The following is a 16783-nucleotide window of genomic DNA, read 5'->3' on the forward strand; positions in this document are numbered from 1 at the left end:
GATGGCTGACAAACTTGCTTTCTAACTTAGCATAACTGTAAAGTAACCCAATGCATTTTTGATAGTAAACGAGGATGTACAGTTTTCTTATAATGCTGACATTAGATGCTTTCTCCTTGTTGTTTTTATTATATTTTTCAGTTCATATTTTTCATATGTATATATATATATCATAATATATACATATTTGTTTATGTTTTTTTTTTTTTTAAGTTTCAAGGGGACAACAGTGAAACTGGAGAGCAGCACTCTTAAAGATTAGCAGCAGTGGCCTCAGCTCAGTTACTCCTCCCTCTCCTGGTGTCACAAATTTCAGCCAGATAGCAGCTTGAGCCCTGACAAACCGGTTTCTTTGTCTGGTGAAACTGGTGACGAAGATTGAATATTGGTCATTGCATGCCCTTATGTCATGACTGCTGCAAGCTGCTTTGAATCAGAAGCAGCTAAAAATAATCAAAGGCATTACGTCAATTTGGGAAAACTGTTTGAAAGCCATTGTTTAAGTGTGCTGAAATACTGCCTGTTCATTCTCAAAGAACAAAAAATGTGGGGTAACATGTTTTGGAATTAATTTCTCCATCAGATTTTAGAAAAAAAGCTTTTATTTCTGTTCACAATGTACATTTTTTGTGTGCTGTTGAGTAGTTAAATTAGCTACACACAGGATATGCATCAATTGCACAAACTAAAAGGAGAAACAAATGTTATACTATATTATAAAGAATAAAAGCATGTAGAGACAGGCGATAGAAACAGGACAGTGTCAAAAAGAAAAAATTATACAAAGTAAAGAGCTGAAAAAGAAGAGAATTGAAGAAAAGAGTAGCAGTAAGCCTCATATGATTCATAATTCCCTCAGTGGCCTTGTTTGATGATGATATCTGACATGTCATCAACCTTCACCAGCTCCAAATTCTGTAAAAAAAACCAAAACAAACAAACATTAGGACTGACTATTTGTAACCATGACACAGCAGTACTACATTTTAATGTACTCTGTGGACTTGCTGAACCAGATATGTAACTTTAAGGAACATCTGCCAGCCAATCAGGAATGAGAATGTTTGGACATCCTATTTCAGGAAATAAAGAATGAATGAATGAACTGAAAAATAAATTGCCCAATTACACACCCAAACTTCCCGTTTCCTTCCTTAGTTAAATTTCCTGGTGCTAAAGCAAAATAAATAAAAATTTTTAAAAGGCCATAGTGGCAGAGTCTGTTTCAGGCTTTATTCATGCTGTTGATTGTATGAAACCACATCAATGTCTGATCTCACCCCAAAAAATAAAAAAATATTGCATACCCCCAAAAGATGCAAAAATACTACTTACAAATGTTTAAATTATAAATATTTTTTTAAAAATTCAGATCAAAAACACAATTTATTTTTTTTTTTTTTGCCTGTCCCGTTTGGTTCTTTTGCCATCAGAATTATTGTCTGAAGGTGAAGAAAGATACCCAACGGATTTACTTTACCAAATGGACCATCCCAGCCTTGCCGTAATGGTCTATTTGATTCACCTTTTATTGTTTATTTTATTTTTTTTATTTTCACTTGCTAGATACGGGACAGACTTGAATGAGGAAAAGAAAAGGGAGAAAGAAAGAGGGGGAAAAATGAGCATATGAGCAAATGAGCAATGAGCACATATCAGCGGGCGGAGGGAGGTTTGGAGTCTTCTCACACCCCCTGTTCTCTGTGGCCTGCTGGAGCGGGGGGGGGGGGCTAGGCGGAGGAGTTGGCCGTCCGACTGGGGTCTGGAATGTGGGGCCTCCCTGCTGCTGCGGAGTCGGGGCGGTCTGCTTCCCCCCACCGCAGGGAAAAGGGTAACACCACCTGGGTTTGGGTGCAGTTTCCCCCTCCAGGGGCAAGGGTACCTAGACCCGGGGCTTAGAGTACGCTTGGGGAGTGTGATTGTGTGTACAGTAGCTGTGTCCCAAAACGTCGGCTGCATCCTTCAGAGGACCCGGCCTTCGCGGTCTACGTGGGCTGGGTCCTTCAAAGACCGAGAAGGCCGGAAGTGCGAGGCTGTGAAATGGGACAGTCTAGCCTTCAGATTTGCGTCACCGCTGTGTCTGTGGAGTTTAATAAACTCGGCCGTCTGCTCCTTGCTATCTAAAATATAACAGGACACTGGCGTAAATTATCGACCGTCTCACACTTCGGTTTAATCAGTTTTCTGTTTGACGTTTATTCAGCTGTGTGAAAATCCCGGAGGAACCCACCCGATGGATTAATAAAGTTTTATTTAATCTAATACTCTAATAACTTTGATCTCAGCCAAACTGATTTACTCCGGAACAAATAAAACACCGAAAATAGGCAAACAATTACATTTTTAAGTTATCCGAGTGACTTATATATCATGTTTAACCTGAGTAGCGAAAGAGCGGGGGTCTGAAAACGATGAAGCCGGGAGTCTGCTGCTCTCGCCGGCTGGAGTGACCATTGAACCCCCCCCCCGGCTTGCTATTGAGCGGGTGGGTAACAGACATCTCTGAAAACGTCAGCGCACTTTTGCAAATATGCGATGTCTTGATAAACCAAGCAGATATTTGAAGTTTACACAGGTACTTTCTCGCCTGAAAATATGTTAAAAGCTTATTTTGTGACCCAGAAAGATTAATAAGACTAATTTTAAAACTTAGTAGCGGCCGCCATTGTTGGCAGCTGAAATTTGGCTGGGCCGCGCTATGAATTCTGGGATATGGTGGGCCACGAAGGACACACCCGACCCATCCTTCAAATTCGGGGAAATGAAGGACGCATTTGTCGGCCGCATTTGAAGGAGTCGACGAATTGGGACAGCCTTCGTCACCTGGCTGTGACGTAATCGGCCTTCAAATGCGGCCTCCGGAGGATGCAGCCGACGTTTTGGGACACAGCTAGTGTCTCTCTATGTCTGTCTCCACGTTGGTTAAGTGTTGAGTAATTGCATATGAGAGCATGAGGGTGGGAATGGATGTTTGTATCTGTGTGTGCCTGTATGTCTGTGTCTATATGTCAGGTTGGGTATCAGACGCCACCTCTCTGGGGACATCTCAGGCCCTCCAAGGTATGGAGGCCTATCTCCCCCCACCACTTCCCCTGCCAGTGGCAGACACCCTCAGACATCGGTGCGTTGGTGGTTCTTTGTGTCCGGGGATGGGCGTCCGGGTACCCACCGGCTCACTCCTTGGTGGCTGCTTATCGGGGCCTGAAGCCTGGGGCTCGCTCGGGCCCCTTCAAGGGTGGGGTGCTCTCGGCCTCTCGGCCTGGGGCTCGGTCACTCTGGCACAGCTGGCTGCCGGCGGAGCTCACGGGCACGTCACTGCAACCCCCCCCTGGCTTCTGCTCCGCGGCTGCTGAGTGACCCCTCATCTGGGACTCTCCTCAGCTCTTTCTGGGATAGTGGCACAGCTGCCCCTCTGTTGGTCTTCCTTGGTCTCTTGTGTTCTGGGGGCCTCTGGATGTCTGGAGTTTTGATCTCCTCCATACCTGCTTCATGCCCTGGAGGACGGGGCTGTGGCTTCCCACACCCTCTAGCAGATCATTACATGAAGGAACCTTTTAAAAACAAGCGCGTTCATGCTCACAGGTGTACACACGGGGGCTCACACACACTAACTACACCCTTTTTGGCTCCTACCTCAAAGCACACTGTGCTCTGTCGATCTTACGTGCTGCACAATAATGTTTAATATTTAGTATTTACTGTTATATTCCCATATATCATCGTGATGTTGTTTATTCTATTGCTCTCGTTTTCTTCTGCTTGTTTTCTTTTTTCTTTCTCAACAGGTGATCCAGGTGATCGATATATGTATTTTTTGTCTGCTTATTTTGTTGGTTTTTGTTTTTTGCCCTTTATCCCCGTCCCTCTTCTCCGCTGTTTTTCCCCCCTCAAAAACATAATTTAAATTTTAATGATCAAATATCAAAAGCTGTCATTTAGGATGTAATTTTATTTATTTTTATTAGCCTTATCAGCATTTGTGATAGCTGTCTAATGGCTTACTCTTCTACACTGTGCCAAATAAAAAGACGTAATGAATTCAGTGGAAGCAAAACACATCTTTAAGTTGTCAAGAGTAGGCTGCACTGGAATATAATGCAATAAATGTCGTTATCAGATATTTAAATCTATTAGTCCTCGTGTTTTCCACAACTTCTCCAGGAGAATAGCAGAATGTACAATGCACAAACGTTTGATAAAGCAAAGGAAAACCTCAAGTTGGCACTGCAAATCAACATGAGGCTGCTCTGACTGAACATCTTCATCCTACAATGAAACATTTCTAACCTCCAGGAGGATAACACCGCTATCCACAGGGCACAAAAAATGCTTTAAATAGTATGAAGGTTAAAACTGCAGTTCCCCTAACCACCACTTGAGGTTGACTCAAAAGAAGGAGTCAATCTCCATAGACTCCCATGTTAAAATGCCTAACTGTAAAGCATTATAAAGCCTGGTACAAAAAATGTGTCTGGTATCTGCAGATGTAAGGTTTTACATCTCATCATCTAGATAATAGAGTTGGAGCATAGAGGTGTAGTCTGCTGTAGTCATTACATAACATTTACACTGTGTGTGCACTGTTGGTGTGTTTTACTGGATTATCAGACTAATATTATAGCTTACTATGTGGTACAAATCATCTCAGTAGTTTGTGCTTCAGTATTGGTGAGTATTTATTTATTTATTACTTAGTACTGATTAATACTGTGTTGTACTGGTAGAGTTCATGTATGTGACTTACAAACTACAAACATTAGCTGTGATAGCACTCAGTGCTTTGACCCATGTGAGATAATTTCTGGCTCCAGAATAAACCAACAAGGTGCAGAGTCCAAAATCAATGGGTGACATCACATTAGCTTTAACCATCTTTGCATTTAAAGCCAATCTGGCTGCTATGGGAAGTGCAGTTTGATATTGGTTTAATTTTGCATCCCTTGATGCTGCAGCTCATTTTACACCAACATGAGGAGAGTACATTCATCATCATAATAATAAATGAAATCAAATAAACAAAACATACAGCAAACAACACTCACCTTTTCATTGGCAAGATGAAGTAAAGCAACAAACGCCAGTGCCACTGACAGGTTTTGAGCCATTGTGTTTGGTAATCTGAATATGTGTGAGAGAGAGACAGAAAGAGCGAGTGAGACAGAGAATTTTATATTACAGCAATGATGACTTTCATGATTCTAATGGAATTAGTATTTCAGTGACACCGTGATGTAATCGTGTATAGCTTCACACTAGCTTGTCAGAGAAACTTCTACATCTCAAACCATAATTTTATATCTAATATTCTTTTGGTGAGGTCTGATACTCCTCATTAGAGCTGTGCCATGGCCGACATGACAAGAGGTCTGCTTGTACCTTTGAAGCAACGTCTTTGTGGTTTGACTGAACACTTTCTCTCCACACACTTCAGGTTTCTCCACAGTCTCCACCCCCTATAGGGAACACCAAGGAACAAGTAATAAAACACAGACTCAAACAGAAACGCAGTGAAAAAGGGCCACCTGGCAGGCAACTGTGCCCACCGCATGCGAGGCATGACCAACCTTAAATTTGTCACTGTATGCACCACAGAAAAAAAGAAGCTAATACGCGGTGTGTAATTTACCTCTGTGGGTTTTTCTGGGCTGTCAGTCAGAAGAGTCCACATGCTGTTCTTGAGTCTCTTCATGTCCATTTTCTTTGCTGTCTTGGCGTAGTTGATTTCAATCTTGTTGACCTACAAAAACAATCAATAAAAGTAGAACTGTAGAATTTTACAAACAAAAATTCTGCTTATAATATATCCATTATTAATGATTATTTGTCATAAGTCATACAGCTGTTTCAGTTCTATCTTCTATTTTTCAGTGGGGTATGATAAAAAAAATATTACTGCAGGAGCTTTTGAGCAGAGATGGTACTAAAGGGACGAGCCACTTAAAGCACAACTAAACTAGTTGCATTGCTCACCCTGTGTGGCTCAGGTACCAGATCCTCCTCCCCATAGGTGGACACCCCCTCGAGATCTTGTGAGGGCGGAGGCATGCTGTCACTCGAAGGCTGTGTGTCATCTGAACCAGCAAACCCTTCAACATCATCATCACTGTCACCTCCCTGAAACAGAAGATGAATAAAGATTTGACATGTGGTTCCTAATCAGTTGTTGATCTGCTGTGACGTGGATTTGTTAATTCTTTCATTCCTCAGCAGGTTTAGATGTTGCTTTTAGCTTCTTCCACAAGATTTGATGCAGAAAGGGTGTAGTTTCCATGTAGTGTTAGTCACAGGTGTGTGATACATAAAAGAAAAGGTTTTTAACAGCCGCGCTGATATAAAAATGTCATATAGAGATATAATTGCTATAGCACTGCCATGTATTTTTGTTTCCTAGCGCAGTCAGTGAGACAAGCCTAAGACAGCCCTGTGACAGCCTCTGATCACGATTTAGTACATAAATAAGGAACTATATCAAACTCCAGCACATCACAGTACCTGCAAAATATGCAACAAAAACACACAATCAAGTACAACCAAGCTGTTCAGGAGATACTAGCAGCTGGTGACGTGTGACTCAAAAGTAGACAAGAATAAATGACTGCACTCAATACGACAGGAACAGCAAAACAGTGGATGGAAATCACTGATGTGGTTAAATGGTGAAAAAGTGGGGTTATTCTACTCAAAAAATATCCATTTATTGGTCTTCCAACAAATTGATGTATTACATAGGGAGAGTAGGTGCCAGTTTGCTGCCATCTTGAACACAGGGGCCGAGATAGACATTGTTGTTCTGCATAATCACATTTAATGTATATGGTTAGACACAGGCCACATCTGTAGTATGTCAAATGCCGCAGAAAAGATGAGTCGTAGGCATTTGTAACTGATCAGAACAAAAGGAAAAATATGAATTTTTATTTCTTTACTAATACTAACAATATATACTAGTGATTGTTGTATGTGCGGAGCTACCTGTTGAAGTTATCCCTTGTGATAAATGAACACCTGAAATGAGCTTTCCTAGAATCAAATCAAAAGTGAAGCTAAAAAGAGTTTTTCAGACCTGTAGACCTGGACAGAAGTTGGCTGTGTCATTGGCGTTGTTGTAGTCATAATCTCCAATGCCTTCTCCGAGCTCTGCAGAAAGCCTCTTCTGTCCTTCTGGACTTAACTAGAGTAAACAAGACCAGATTGATCAATATTAATACGTCCAAAACAACTTGCACTCAATTACGGAAATATTGAGTAAATTAGATACTGACTGTAAAACTGCCCAATTTTATGAAAACAAAAACAAAACAAACAGTTGATATGAGATTCAAACACATCCGAGATCATTTTTGAGATATCGCATTTTACATCAGAGAGGTAAATAGGAAGTCCATGTGATACTGCAAGCCATATTAAAAAAAAACTAAAAAGAAAATAGATGTAAATATTAAATCATGTCTGCAGAGTTAGAAGTATCTAAAAAAGGTTAATAATTTTAATTAAATTACAAAATACTAACATAAAGTATGGCCTGAAATGGCAAAAAGAAATAAGTCTTACTGTGCTGGAGGGTTTGAGGCTGAGCTGGGAGAGCGTCTCTGGAGGAAACTGGAAATCTGCTGGTAGAGTTGTTTTTTTATTTCTGGCACTTAGAGCAGACTTGGTGTTAGTGGTGGCAGCCTGTGAAAGGAAAGGAAGATAAAGTTTGGTTGGTGAGTTTTCCAAAAATTTGTAATCCAAAACTTCAAAACTACAAATCCTTTTAGAGATTCAACCGAATTTAATCATTATAGTTAAATCACAAGAGTTATGTTTCAATGCAGAAGCACACAAGAAAAGACTCAGATCAGCAAGTTTCCTGATGCATACTTGACAAACAAATGAGTTTAGGTTCAGTTCACAAGGATAACACCCTTACACAGTTATATATAGTGTCATGGTAATTTATTAGCACTGATTCTGTCTTCATTCTGAACAAACTGATTATTTCACGGTCAAAAAGCTTCTCTCTTGCTTCAAATTTTTAAACTGTAGGTGGCTATAAATTTTTTAAAGCATTTACATGTTGGTCAACAAAAATTTAAAACCAGATGTCCAGAGCAGATACATAAAAGACTTCCACACATGGTAATTGGGATGGAGGCTGCATCAGAAATAATTCTCAAAGTGCTGAATACTGTGTTGCCATGGCCACTACTCCAAAAAGTACTACGTTATAGCCACAGTGCCTCTGTTTGTAGCACGCTGACTTCTGACTCTGTCACAGCACTGGACTCTGCTACAGAACACGCTAAGCTTTACCTCAAAACAACCTGTCACCATTACTACTATTTGTACATGAGACTGATGTTATTATAATAACCATGGCAGCAGGCTGGCTCTGTTCACAATGACGTGAAACACTGAAATGATTGCAGAGCTGGTCATCTATGACTCAAAAAGTAGTCACTGTAGTTTAACAGGTGAATGTATTTGACAGCTTCATAAATACTAAAAGAAAAAAAACAGAAGCAGCAGAGATGTTTTTTTTTTTTTTTACCCTTGTTGTTCGGAAGTAGGTATCAAAGTTGACATCGTCATTGAAGTCTATTTCAAAGGTCTTTTTGGGCTTCCTTTTACGTGTCTCCTTGTCAGGCAAATGATCCACTGTATGACATAAAAGTACATAAAGATGGTCAGAGATTACAGATGGCACTGCGCACATTCAGTAAGAAAGGACAACCATTAGAAAACATCTCAGTTGTTAGAGAAAAGGCCTAATTTACCACCACATCACTCAAAACAGAAAATAATCCTAATTTGTAAACATCATGCTTTCAGTATGACAGCATGCATCCGAATGCATTTATGATAGATTTCAGGCATTACTTATGACAGGCTAGATAATGACCAAGGTGAATGTGGCATGCATCACATGTTACTTTAAAAATAAACGCAGTAGCATAAGCCTACATTTAATCTTACCAACATAAATAAGAACATTTTTTAATGTGGTGTGTTTCTGTCAACATCTACACAAACGGTAATATGTAACATGTCTTGTTTAGCGTAACTACTTCTCTAATGTCTGCTCACATCTCACAAATATCTCTATATCTGAAGCCAAATCTGACCTGAAGGATGGCGCTGTGATGTTTAACAACTGCAGCACAGCAGGACATAATTTTTGGACCGTGTTCTGCTTCAGAAGGCACTGTGTTACAAGTCACTAACAATATATCAGGTCTAGACTGGTTTGAAGTGTTTGATCCTAGGCAGTTATTCTAGTCAGTTTTACAGCCTTCTTGCTGACGCGTATTACTCAGGACCTGTTGTAGTACAGCAAGTAGGGTGGTTAAGCTAAGGAGTTGTGCTGAGGAGTTTCTTTGTGTGATGAAAACAGAAGCTCTTTGTAACCACCGACTGTTGGGAAGTGGAAAATTTTAAAAAGCAGCACAATTTCAACACCTTTTTTGATGTCTCCGGCTGCTCATTGGCTTTGTAAATTGGATAGTTTCTTAAATATGAAAGCTTACAGAAATTACGTTATTTACATTCAAAGAAAATTTGGTGTTTGGTATTTCGGTATAAGGTGCAATAATGCAACGCTTTTACTGCAACTAAAATGGGTCTTTGCTAAAACCTTAATTTCACTCACACTTGTGCTTCGGTTTGAACTGCCAGTAGCCAGGTCCAGCCCACGTGGCCATGGTCCTGGGGCTGAAGTATGAATACTCCCTGGGCTGAGAGGACAGCTGCAAGCACATGGTGGTGATGTCTCCCTCTCCAATGGGAATCACATCCCTGTATGGCATCATAAAAACCATTCAAACTAAAGCAAATTTACCATCCATTTATAGAAAAGGTTTAGGAGACAGACAAGGGGAAGGGAAAAAAACAAACAAAAGACTTCCCCGAGCTGCTGTGCAATCCTCAATCTTACCTTCTTTTGCCAGAGCCAGAGGGCTCACAACCTTCCTTGTGTTCCTTTGATCCATCCTCACAGTCACCCACTCCCTCCTCATAGTCACCATCAAAGTCAGGGCAGTCATCTTCCTCTGGCTCTGGCTCTGGCTCATTGTTCACGTCAAACACATGCTCGCCCTGCTTCATCTTCTCTAAGAGCTGATTCATGGTCTGAAAGAACATGCATACGATATTAAATTCAAACCTGCAGGACTTTACATTTCTAAGGACTTTCACTTTTCAAGCAAAAATGGTTGCTCACACTTGAGCTGTAGTAAAATAGGATTTCCTTTATGCTTCAACTAAAAGAGTGATAAACTGAACAAAAAAAGGGGGTCAGCTTAACAAAGGATTAAATCAGATCAGCAGGATGGAAATTCCATAACCTAATCATATTACAACTAGTATTCAGAAACAACTGATAGAAATAAGCACTTGATCCGTTTTCTCTTACCTGCTCCGGATTCCAGCTAGTGAACGAGAAGTCCTGCAGTGAGGGGCAGATGGAGCTTTTCTCCTGGGAACGCTGCAGTCCGGCTGCCAGTGACATGTTACAGAAAGACAAGTTTTCATTTCTGGGAGAACCCGAAGGATGACAGTGATAAAGTGCTAAGGGTTCATATGAACATCCAACTAGCGGCACAATATTTAACGTCCAAGTGTAAATGAATTTATTGGGCTTAGTGAAAGACTTTTACCCATGAATGGGGATGCTGGGACCCCCTGTGGAGGTGGAGGAGAGTAGGCGGGTCTGGACTGCAGGAGGGTCATGTGGGATGGAAAGAGCAGCTCGCAGCGACTGCTCTCACTGAACAGAACTGACAGGAAGACTCCAGCTGTGCTGCTCTCATCAAAGGATGAGGCCATCCGCTGAAACATGGGGTCCACCTTTGTGGGGAAGACAGAAAGTTAATCATAAACACAACCTACCTTGATATCAACTAAAAGAGGCATTTAAGCTTATTACTATGGCAAAGTGATGCTGTGATAGTAATGAAAAAATAAATAAATAAATAAAAATCACTCGAGGTGTCTTCTAAGACAACATCTAATTTAACTATTGATCTAAATCAAACAAACTTATCAATCATCATTGGATTTAAGCTGATTGAAGGCTGTAATCCATGATAGTAATCCAACATCAACTCTAGCAGTGATGCTGAAGTTGTTTAACATTTAGTAAAGAGACCTCTGTACATAAGTGAATATAGAAATTTGGTACGGCGACTGTGCCACCCTTTTTTTTTTTAGTTCTAAACAGTAAGATCGTTCTTAATTTGACTGCTAAATATATAACAACACCAAAAGTAGTAAGCAGTATTCATAAATTTGTATTTTTCATCCTATCATGTTGAACAGTGGGTTTCTGTACAGGAAATAAAACAGAAGGCTGTTTTTTTTGTTTGTTCTTTTTTTACTGATTCTCCTCCACACTAACTTTTTCTCATGTAATATAATCACAGCTGAAGCATGTTCATATCAATAAGGATTTAATTAATTAAATAATTAACAAAAATCTAAGCTCATAAATAGCCCAAGCCTAATGAATATACTTTCAGCTCATATTCAAAACCCATCACATAAATCTACAGCTATATTACCTTAAGTGAAGAAACTAGCAAAGTATAATTTACTTGGTTAGAATCAAGTACTGCTTACATAGATTACAGCACTGTTTGTGTAGTGATGATAATTACATTTGGCATAAAAATAGAGATCTACCTCTCTCTGGGTCTTTGTTGTTTCTATATTATATATATCAGTTTAAAGCATTCCACCTATTTTAATGGAATGAGGGTGTGTACTGCATCTCGAGGGAGTTGCATCTTCTATTCTGGTGGTAAAAGATAACAACATACCTGAGTCTGTTGGCTACAAAACAGAACGATTTGACCCAAAATCCAAACAGTGAAAGGAAAACAAAACAATCAACCTCTGAATGTTTTTAGTGTTGTTCATTTATGTGCATGAGCCGAGATCTTGCAGAACAACAGTGTAAACAAAGGTTGTTTTCAATTCATTCTTATTTAACCCAAATACTGAATTCCTGGATCTATACATTGATAGCTATATTCTATTATTGCTTATTGCTGCATGACATAAGCAATAAGCAGGAATATTTCCCATGATTAGTCATTGGCATAGTGGTCCCGAAGCCCTGAACGATACTTCTGTTATTTCAAAAAGTAAAAAAAAAAAAGAACTGAGGTGTGCACTATTTTAGTTACTTTGCTAAGACCTCTACATACCTCACATCTCCTCTCAGACTCAGCACTGTTGATGTTGCTCAGGTTCTGCTCTACTGTCTTCTTGGGAGGCCTTTTCTTCTTTGGCTGCTTGGCAGTGACTTCACCTCCTGCAAGTCCTGCATCATCTCCATCTTCCTCTGTTGCACCATGGCCTGTGTATGCACAAAGAATTCAAAAAAAGCAGAAAATCTTCAATAGTACAGGAAGGTGGGTTCAACAACTTTAAAACTGTGTTAGAAAAAGCCAGAAAGCTCAAGCCATAGGACAAGTATGGTTAAAAGAAAATCCAACGACAATACAGAGACTCTCACCCTCTCCAGGTTTGGTTTCAGCACCCAGACCACCCAGCACTCTGTAGGCATCAGCATGAACAGCATCCACCCTCACAGCGTAGATTTTCGTACTGGCATCCAGAGTGCCAGCTGCCACCTTTAGGATGAAAAGATGTAAATATTGAAGGATACTGCTTGCAAAACTAAATAATAAATACTCTAGATTAATACAGAATCCTGCACTTTCTCAGAATGAGTGGTGCTTGTGAGATGAGAGATCACACTGGACAGAATGCAGCCTTAATTTTGCATAAATTCTGCTTCCCTAAATTAAAATCAAACTGGTGTTAGCACCCGCCTAACTTAAACAAGTCAGGTGGGTGCTGAGTCCAAGAAATATATTCTCCTGATATTTTAAACACACTTTAAAAAAACCCCCAAACAACATTTCTATGTTCTCCAACAACCAGAAAATTATTTATCATGATGCTTCATTCAAATGTTTAAATCAGTTCAAAGACTTTTAGAGAACCAAAATGATGAATGAAAGAATCAGTTACACATACCTTGAAGTTGGTGAGCTCTGAATCCTTTTGTTTGAGAATATCAGCCATGTAATCAATCAAATGCAGACCAAATGCATTTTTGGTGGTGATTTTCTGTCGATAAGAATAAAAAAGTACTTAATTCATTTATTTGCCCCGTATTTCGCCATATTTTTTCATTTACCAATCACAGAGAAAGACAAAGGACATTTACTGTAAAGGGAAAAGAGGAAAATGCATGCACATACAAATACTTACATTTTCAGTGGAGAGTTTTATGCAGGTGGAGTAATGCTCTGAGATCTGTGCATTTGACAACTTGGGCACGGCAGCAGGAGTTCCCACAGTGCTGATTAGGACAATGAGATTGTCTTTGAGCTCTCATGATACATAGCAGCCAAGCAGACAGGTACTGTTTGTCAAAGCCATGGCACAAAATGTTTTTACAAATTACTTTTAGTCTTGCCATTATCTACAGCATACCTGTGAGATGCAGAGTCATTGAAGGAGGAGTCACTTGCAGCTTGAAGGTCAATGACTCTTGACCTCCTACGCTGACGTCGCTCCTGCTCATCATCGTTTCCAGGGAAAGCCGAGAGCAGTGGAGTGCTGCTGCCTGCAGGGGACAGACCCTTATTCTTCAAAGAGGATGACATCCATCCTGGTTGTACTCGGGAGACGGGTGTGGAGGCTCCGCTCATCTTTGCTGGAGATAGGAAAAGAAGTTTGGACTGAACAGGGGGTTGGAAAGAAATAGTGCTTAAAGAGCAGAATTCAGCGCTCTGAATGTACCGTACACATATCAATTTGAAGCAGGAGAGAAAGTTAACTTGGCTCAGTTAACTATTTGTTGCAGGCAACTCAAATAAAATCTAGAATTTAGGAAAAATATTAAAAGTAACTCAATGGATATCGGTGGTGAAATCTGTCAATACAACCCACGGGATGAGGAATTGAGGCATATATTTGATGCTAACATAACTGTGAATCAGCTGTTTTTATAAAGTGCTGTGCTTGTGTTGTTACAGCTGTTTGGAACTTACAAAGGAAAACAAAGTTTAAGCCAAGTTTAAAAATTACTAATGAGAATAAAGAGAGAGAATGTGGTCTCATGATGGCAAAGAAATTGGGAGAAAAAAGACAAGACAAACGCTTAATGTTGGCTCTGGTTATGCAAGTATGATATGCTAGGGTTAAGTTCGCATCAATCTTGCCTGTTTGCTACCGAAACAACGTTGTTTACTTTAAGGGTTCATCATTTATTAGTATAGCACAGCACAGTCTGCGAATCCTTCCTTTTGTAGACTCATATCCATTGACTTTAATGTGGATTTCCATCAGCTTAGCTTGAACGCTACTCGCATATAAACAAAGGAACTCTACAATAAAGTATTAAACCAGTGAAAAGGTTATATACATTCAACTAAAGTAAGTTTTCAGAAAGCAAACGCCATCTTAGCACAACATATTTGGTAAGCTAGTTTAGTAAAATAATCACGTAAGAAGCACATGTACTGCCCAAACGCACTTACATGCTCACGCTAACTAAGCTAACTTTACATGCATTTTAGCATAACAACCCTAACTTCGGTATGAACGTGTTCTTACCGTTAGCGTTAGCAGGCTTACTAACAAATAAAAACTTTATCACAAGACTTGCTTCAGCCCCAAAACATACCAAGAATTGCCTTAAATCCGACGGAGACTTATGTAGACCCGTTATAAGTTATAATATGACAGAAAGAACAAGCAGGAAATTTCTTCCTGTCTAGCGTTTGAATTTTTGCGCCGAACGGTTTACGTAGCAGCAACCTACGTCATGACGCTAACCACGCCCACCACAGCGAGAGAAAGTGAAAATCAGATTCAGAGTAGTTTAATGACCCCCAAGGAAACTATGAAAACAGTGATCTTGAGATAAAACTCAATGATTCTTCTTCTTTTTAATAATTATAATAATTGTTTATAATAATTCTTCTTTAATATTAACATAAAGTAGTTTTCGTTGAATTGTTTATTTTATGATATTGTTTAATAAAAACATTACATCACGAAAAAGTAAGTGTTCATCAGTTTTTATGACAGATAATCAGGTTTTTTTTTCATTTTCAATACCATAATAGCATCCCCCACCATGTCTTCCTTATGCAATGATCTTTTGACTACCATGATCATTGACGAGTGAGTCAGTAAATCCTTTAATGTTTAAGTGGTCTGCTCCTTAATAAGAGGAATAACTGGTACTGACTGAGTGTATTTTGTATGTGAAGACATACTGAAACATACTGTTTGCTGTAATAATCACAGATCAAGCATGACATGTGAGGCTAGGGTCTCGAAGTTAAGCAGCTGTGACTCAGTAAACATATATTGATATTCACATCACACTAAAGCAAAACACCATTTCTCCATGTTTCATCAAAATTCCTGCACAGCTAAGAGAGCACACATGCTGTCACTTTCATTTTTTAGCATGACAGGATGGAGCACTTTGCTCGGAACCATTTTCTTTTTACTTCTATCACTTAATAGACACTTAATAGATATTGTTTGACAGCCACAGCCGCAACTCTAACAACATCAACTGACATTCAGCTACTAAAGTAAAGACTGAAAAGCAGCATGCAAGTTGCACAGTACATTTCATTAATAGCTATTTCTCTTATAATTATTAACTGAAATAAAAACTAAAGCAAAAGGAATCTTTCTAATGACATGAAGCAGCGGCTTCGCTTCATTAGACTGGCTGAGAATAATGGCAGTGCATTGGCTACTCACTAGATGGCAGTGACAATCAAGACTGTGTTGCTGGTAAGTTGAATGGTGAATGGATTCAGAATTGATATAAGAAAGTCAAAATTTTGTTAAACTACTTCCAGAATTTTAAATATCAGTTTTCAGGGAAGTAATAATTAGGTAAGTAATAACTGTGACACAATCCCATAGGATTTCCTCTAAATGAATATTCTCATTCAAATTAGAAATGCCAGTTACATTCCTTTATTAGTGTGACACTAACCCTGCTCAATTTTTCCCATTTAGTTTTTGTCTATAGGGACCTTCTGCAAAAGACCTATGGGAAAAATTCAAAGTTAAACATTAGCCAGTTCATTCCAGTTTCCATGAGTAAGCTTGACACAGTCAGAAAAAATGCCTTTCAGTGATGTTTGACAGGGTTGATCAGAGTATTATCTTAACTCCTTGGAGATGTACCCTCTGCCCATGCAGTGAACATCTTTGATTGCACCAGTAGTGAGTGTGTCTGTAAGGCAAGAGAAAGAAGCTTGAGTCACAAAAGCATTTAAGCATAAATGCATAAGTTTTAGCACACAGATCGCTCCCCAATTGGAGAATCTGACCAAATAAGAGTGTCCTCAGAGAGTTGTGTACACAAAAATAACAGCCTGACTGTCCTGGAAAATGTAAACAGATATTTAAAGTAAATGCTTGCCATATTAAAAGTGAATTCAATTTAAGGTCATAACAGAAAACAATGTTATAACTAATCTAATTAAGTAACTAACTAATGCATTAGCTAAATTTATTCCAAATTTTGAATTTGATGGCCTTTCATTGTTCTTGGATTTACAACTTCAGTATGAAGGTATACAAGCAGATTGATATTTACACTTTAGTTTACATGTTACACATTATGCATATTTTGACTTCCACCTTGGACAGTAAGGTTTCAGCTTCTCTAGTCATAAAATTCTTTTGCATTTTTGCATCAGTGGCTAGGCTTCTCTATTGCAGCAATTTGGAGTGGAGGTGGAGGGGATCC

At 39.3% G+C, this 16783-nt stretch overlaps 1 protein-coding gene across 3 annotated transcripts; it reads right to left on the reverse strand.

Annotated features, from left to right (window-relative positions):
• Window positions 1-584: 584 nt before the first annotated feature.
• ncaph (non-SMC condensin I complex, subunit H) lies at window positions 585-16055 on the reverse strand. 3 transcript variants are annotated; one of them, XM_039621313.1, is made up of 18 exons: window positions 16022-16055; window positions 13486-13708; window positions 13261-13351; window positions 13024-13116; window positions 12497-12614; window positions 12186-12337; window positions 10635-10824; window positions 10391-10473; window positions 9914-10107; window positions 9629-9774; window positions 8531-8637; window positions 7552-7671; window positions 7064-7171; window positions 5971-6114; window positions 5627-5737; window positions 5377-5453; window positions 5043-5118; window positions 585-915 (listed from the first exon to the last, which is right to left on the reverse strand). In XM_039621313.1, the coding sequence occupies exons 1-18, from the start codon at window positions 16038-16040 to the stop codon at window positions 856-858; spliced, it is 2112 nt and encodes a 703-aa protein (XP_039477247.1). In that variant the 5' UTR covers window positions 16041-16055; the 3' UTR covers window positions 585-855. The 3 variants fall into 3 exon arrangements, with proteins under 3 accessions (XP_039477247.1, XP_031596742.1, XP_031596743.1); XM_031740882.2 differs by lacking the exon at window positions 16022-16055 and adding an exon at window positions 14681-14808; XM_031740883.2 differs by lacking the exon at window positions 16022-16055 and adding an exon at window positions 14611-14802.
• Window positions 16056-16783: the final 728 nt, after the last annotated feature.

The sequence above is a fragment of the Oreochromis aureus genome, linkage group 12, assembly GCF_013358895.1.
Source record: "Oreochromis aureus strain Israel breed Guangdong linkage group 12, ZZ_aureus, whole genome shotgun sequence".
Lineage (NCBI taxonomy): Eukaryota > Metazoa > Chordata > Actinopteri > Cichliformes > Cichlidae > Oreochromis > Oreochromis aureus.

What these genes read in the sequence shown, in the direction of transcription:
- ncaph (XM_039621313.1), bottom strand. An exon ending in CCCAGCATCCCCATTCATGG is followed by an intron (nt 10,474 to 10,634) that starts GTAAAAGTCTTT and finishes TGTCACTGGCAG; the next exon opens with CCGGACTGCAGCGTTCCCAG. An exon ending in TGGTACCTGAGCCACACAGG is followed by an intron (nt 5,738 to 5,970) that starts GTGAGCAATGCA and finishes TTGTTTTTGTAG; the next exon opens with GTCAACAAGATTGAAATCAA.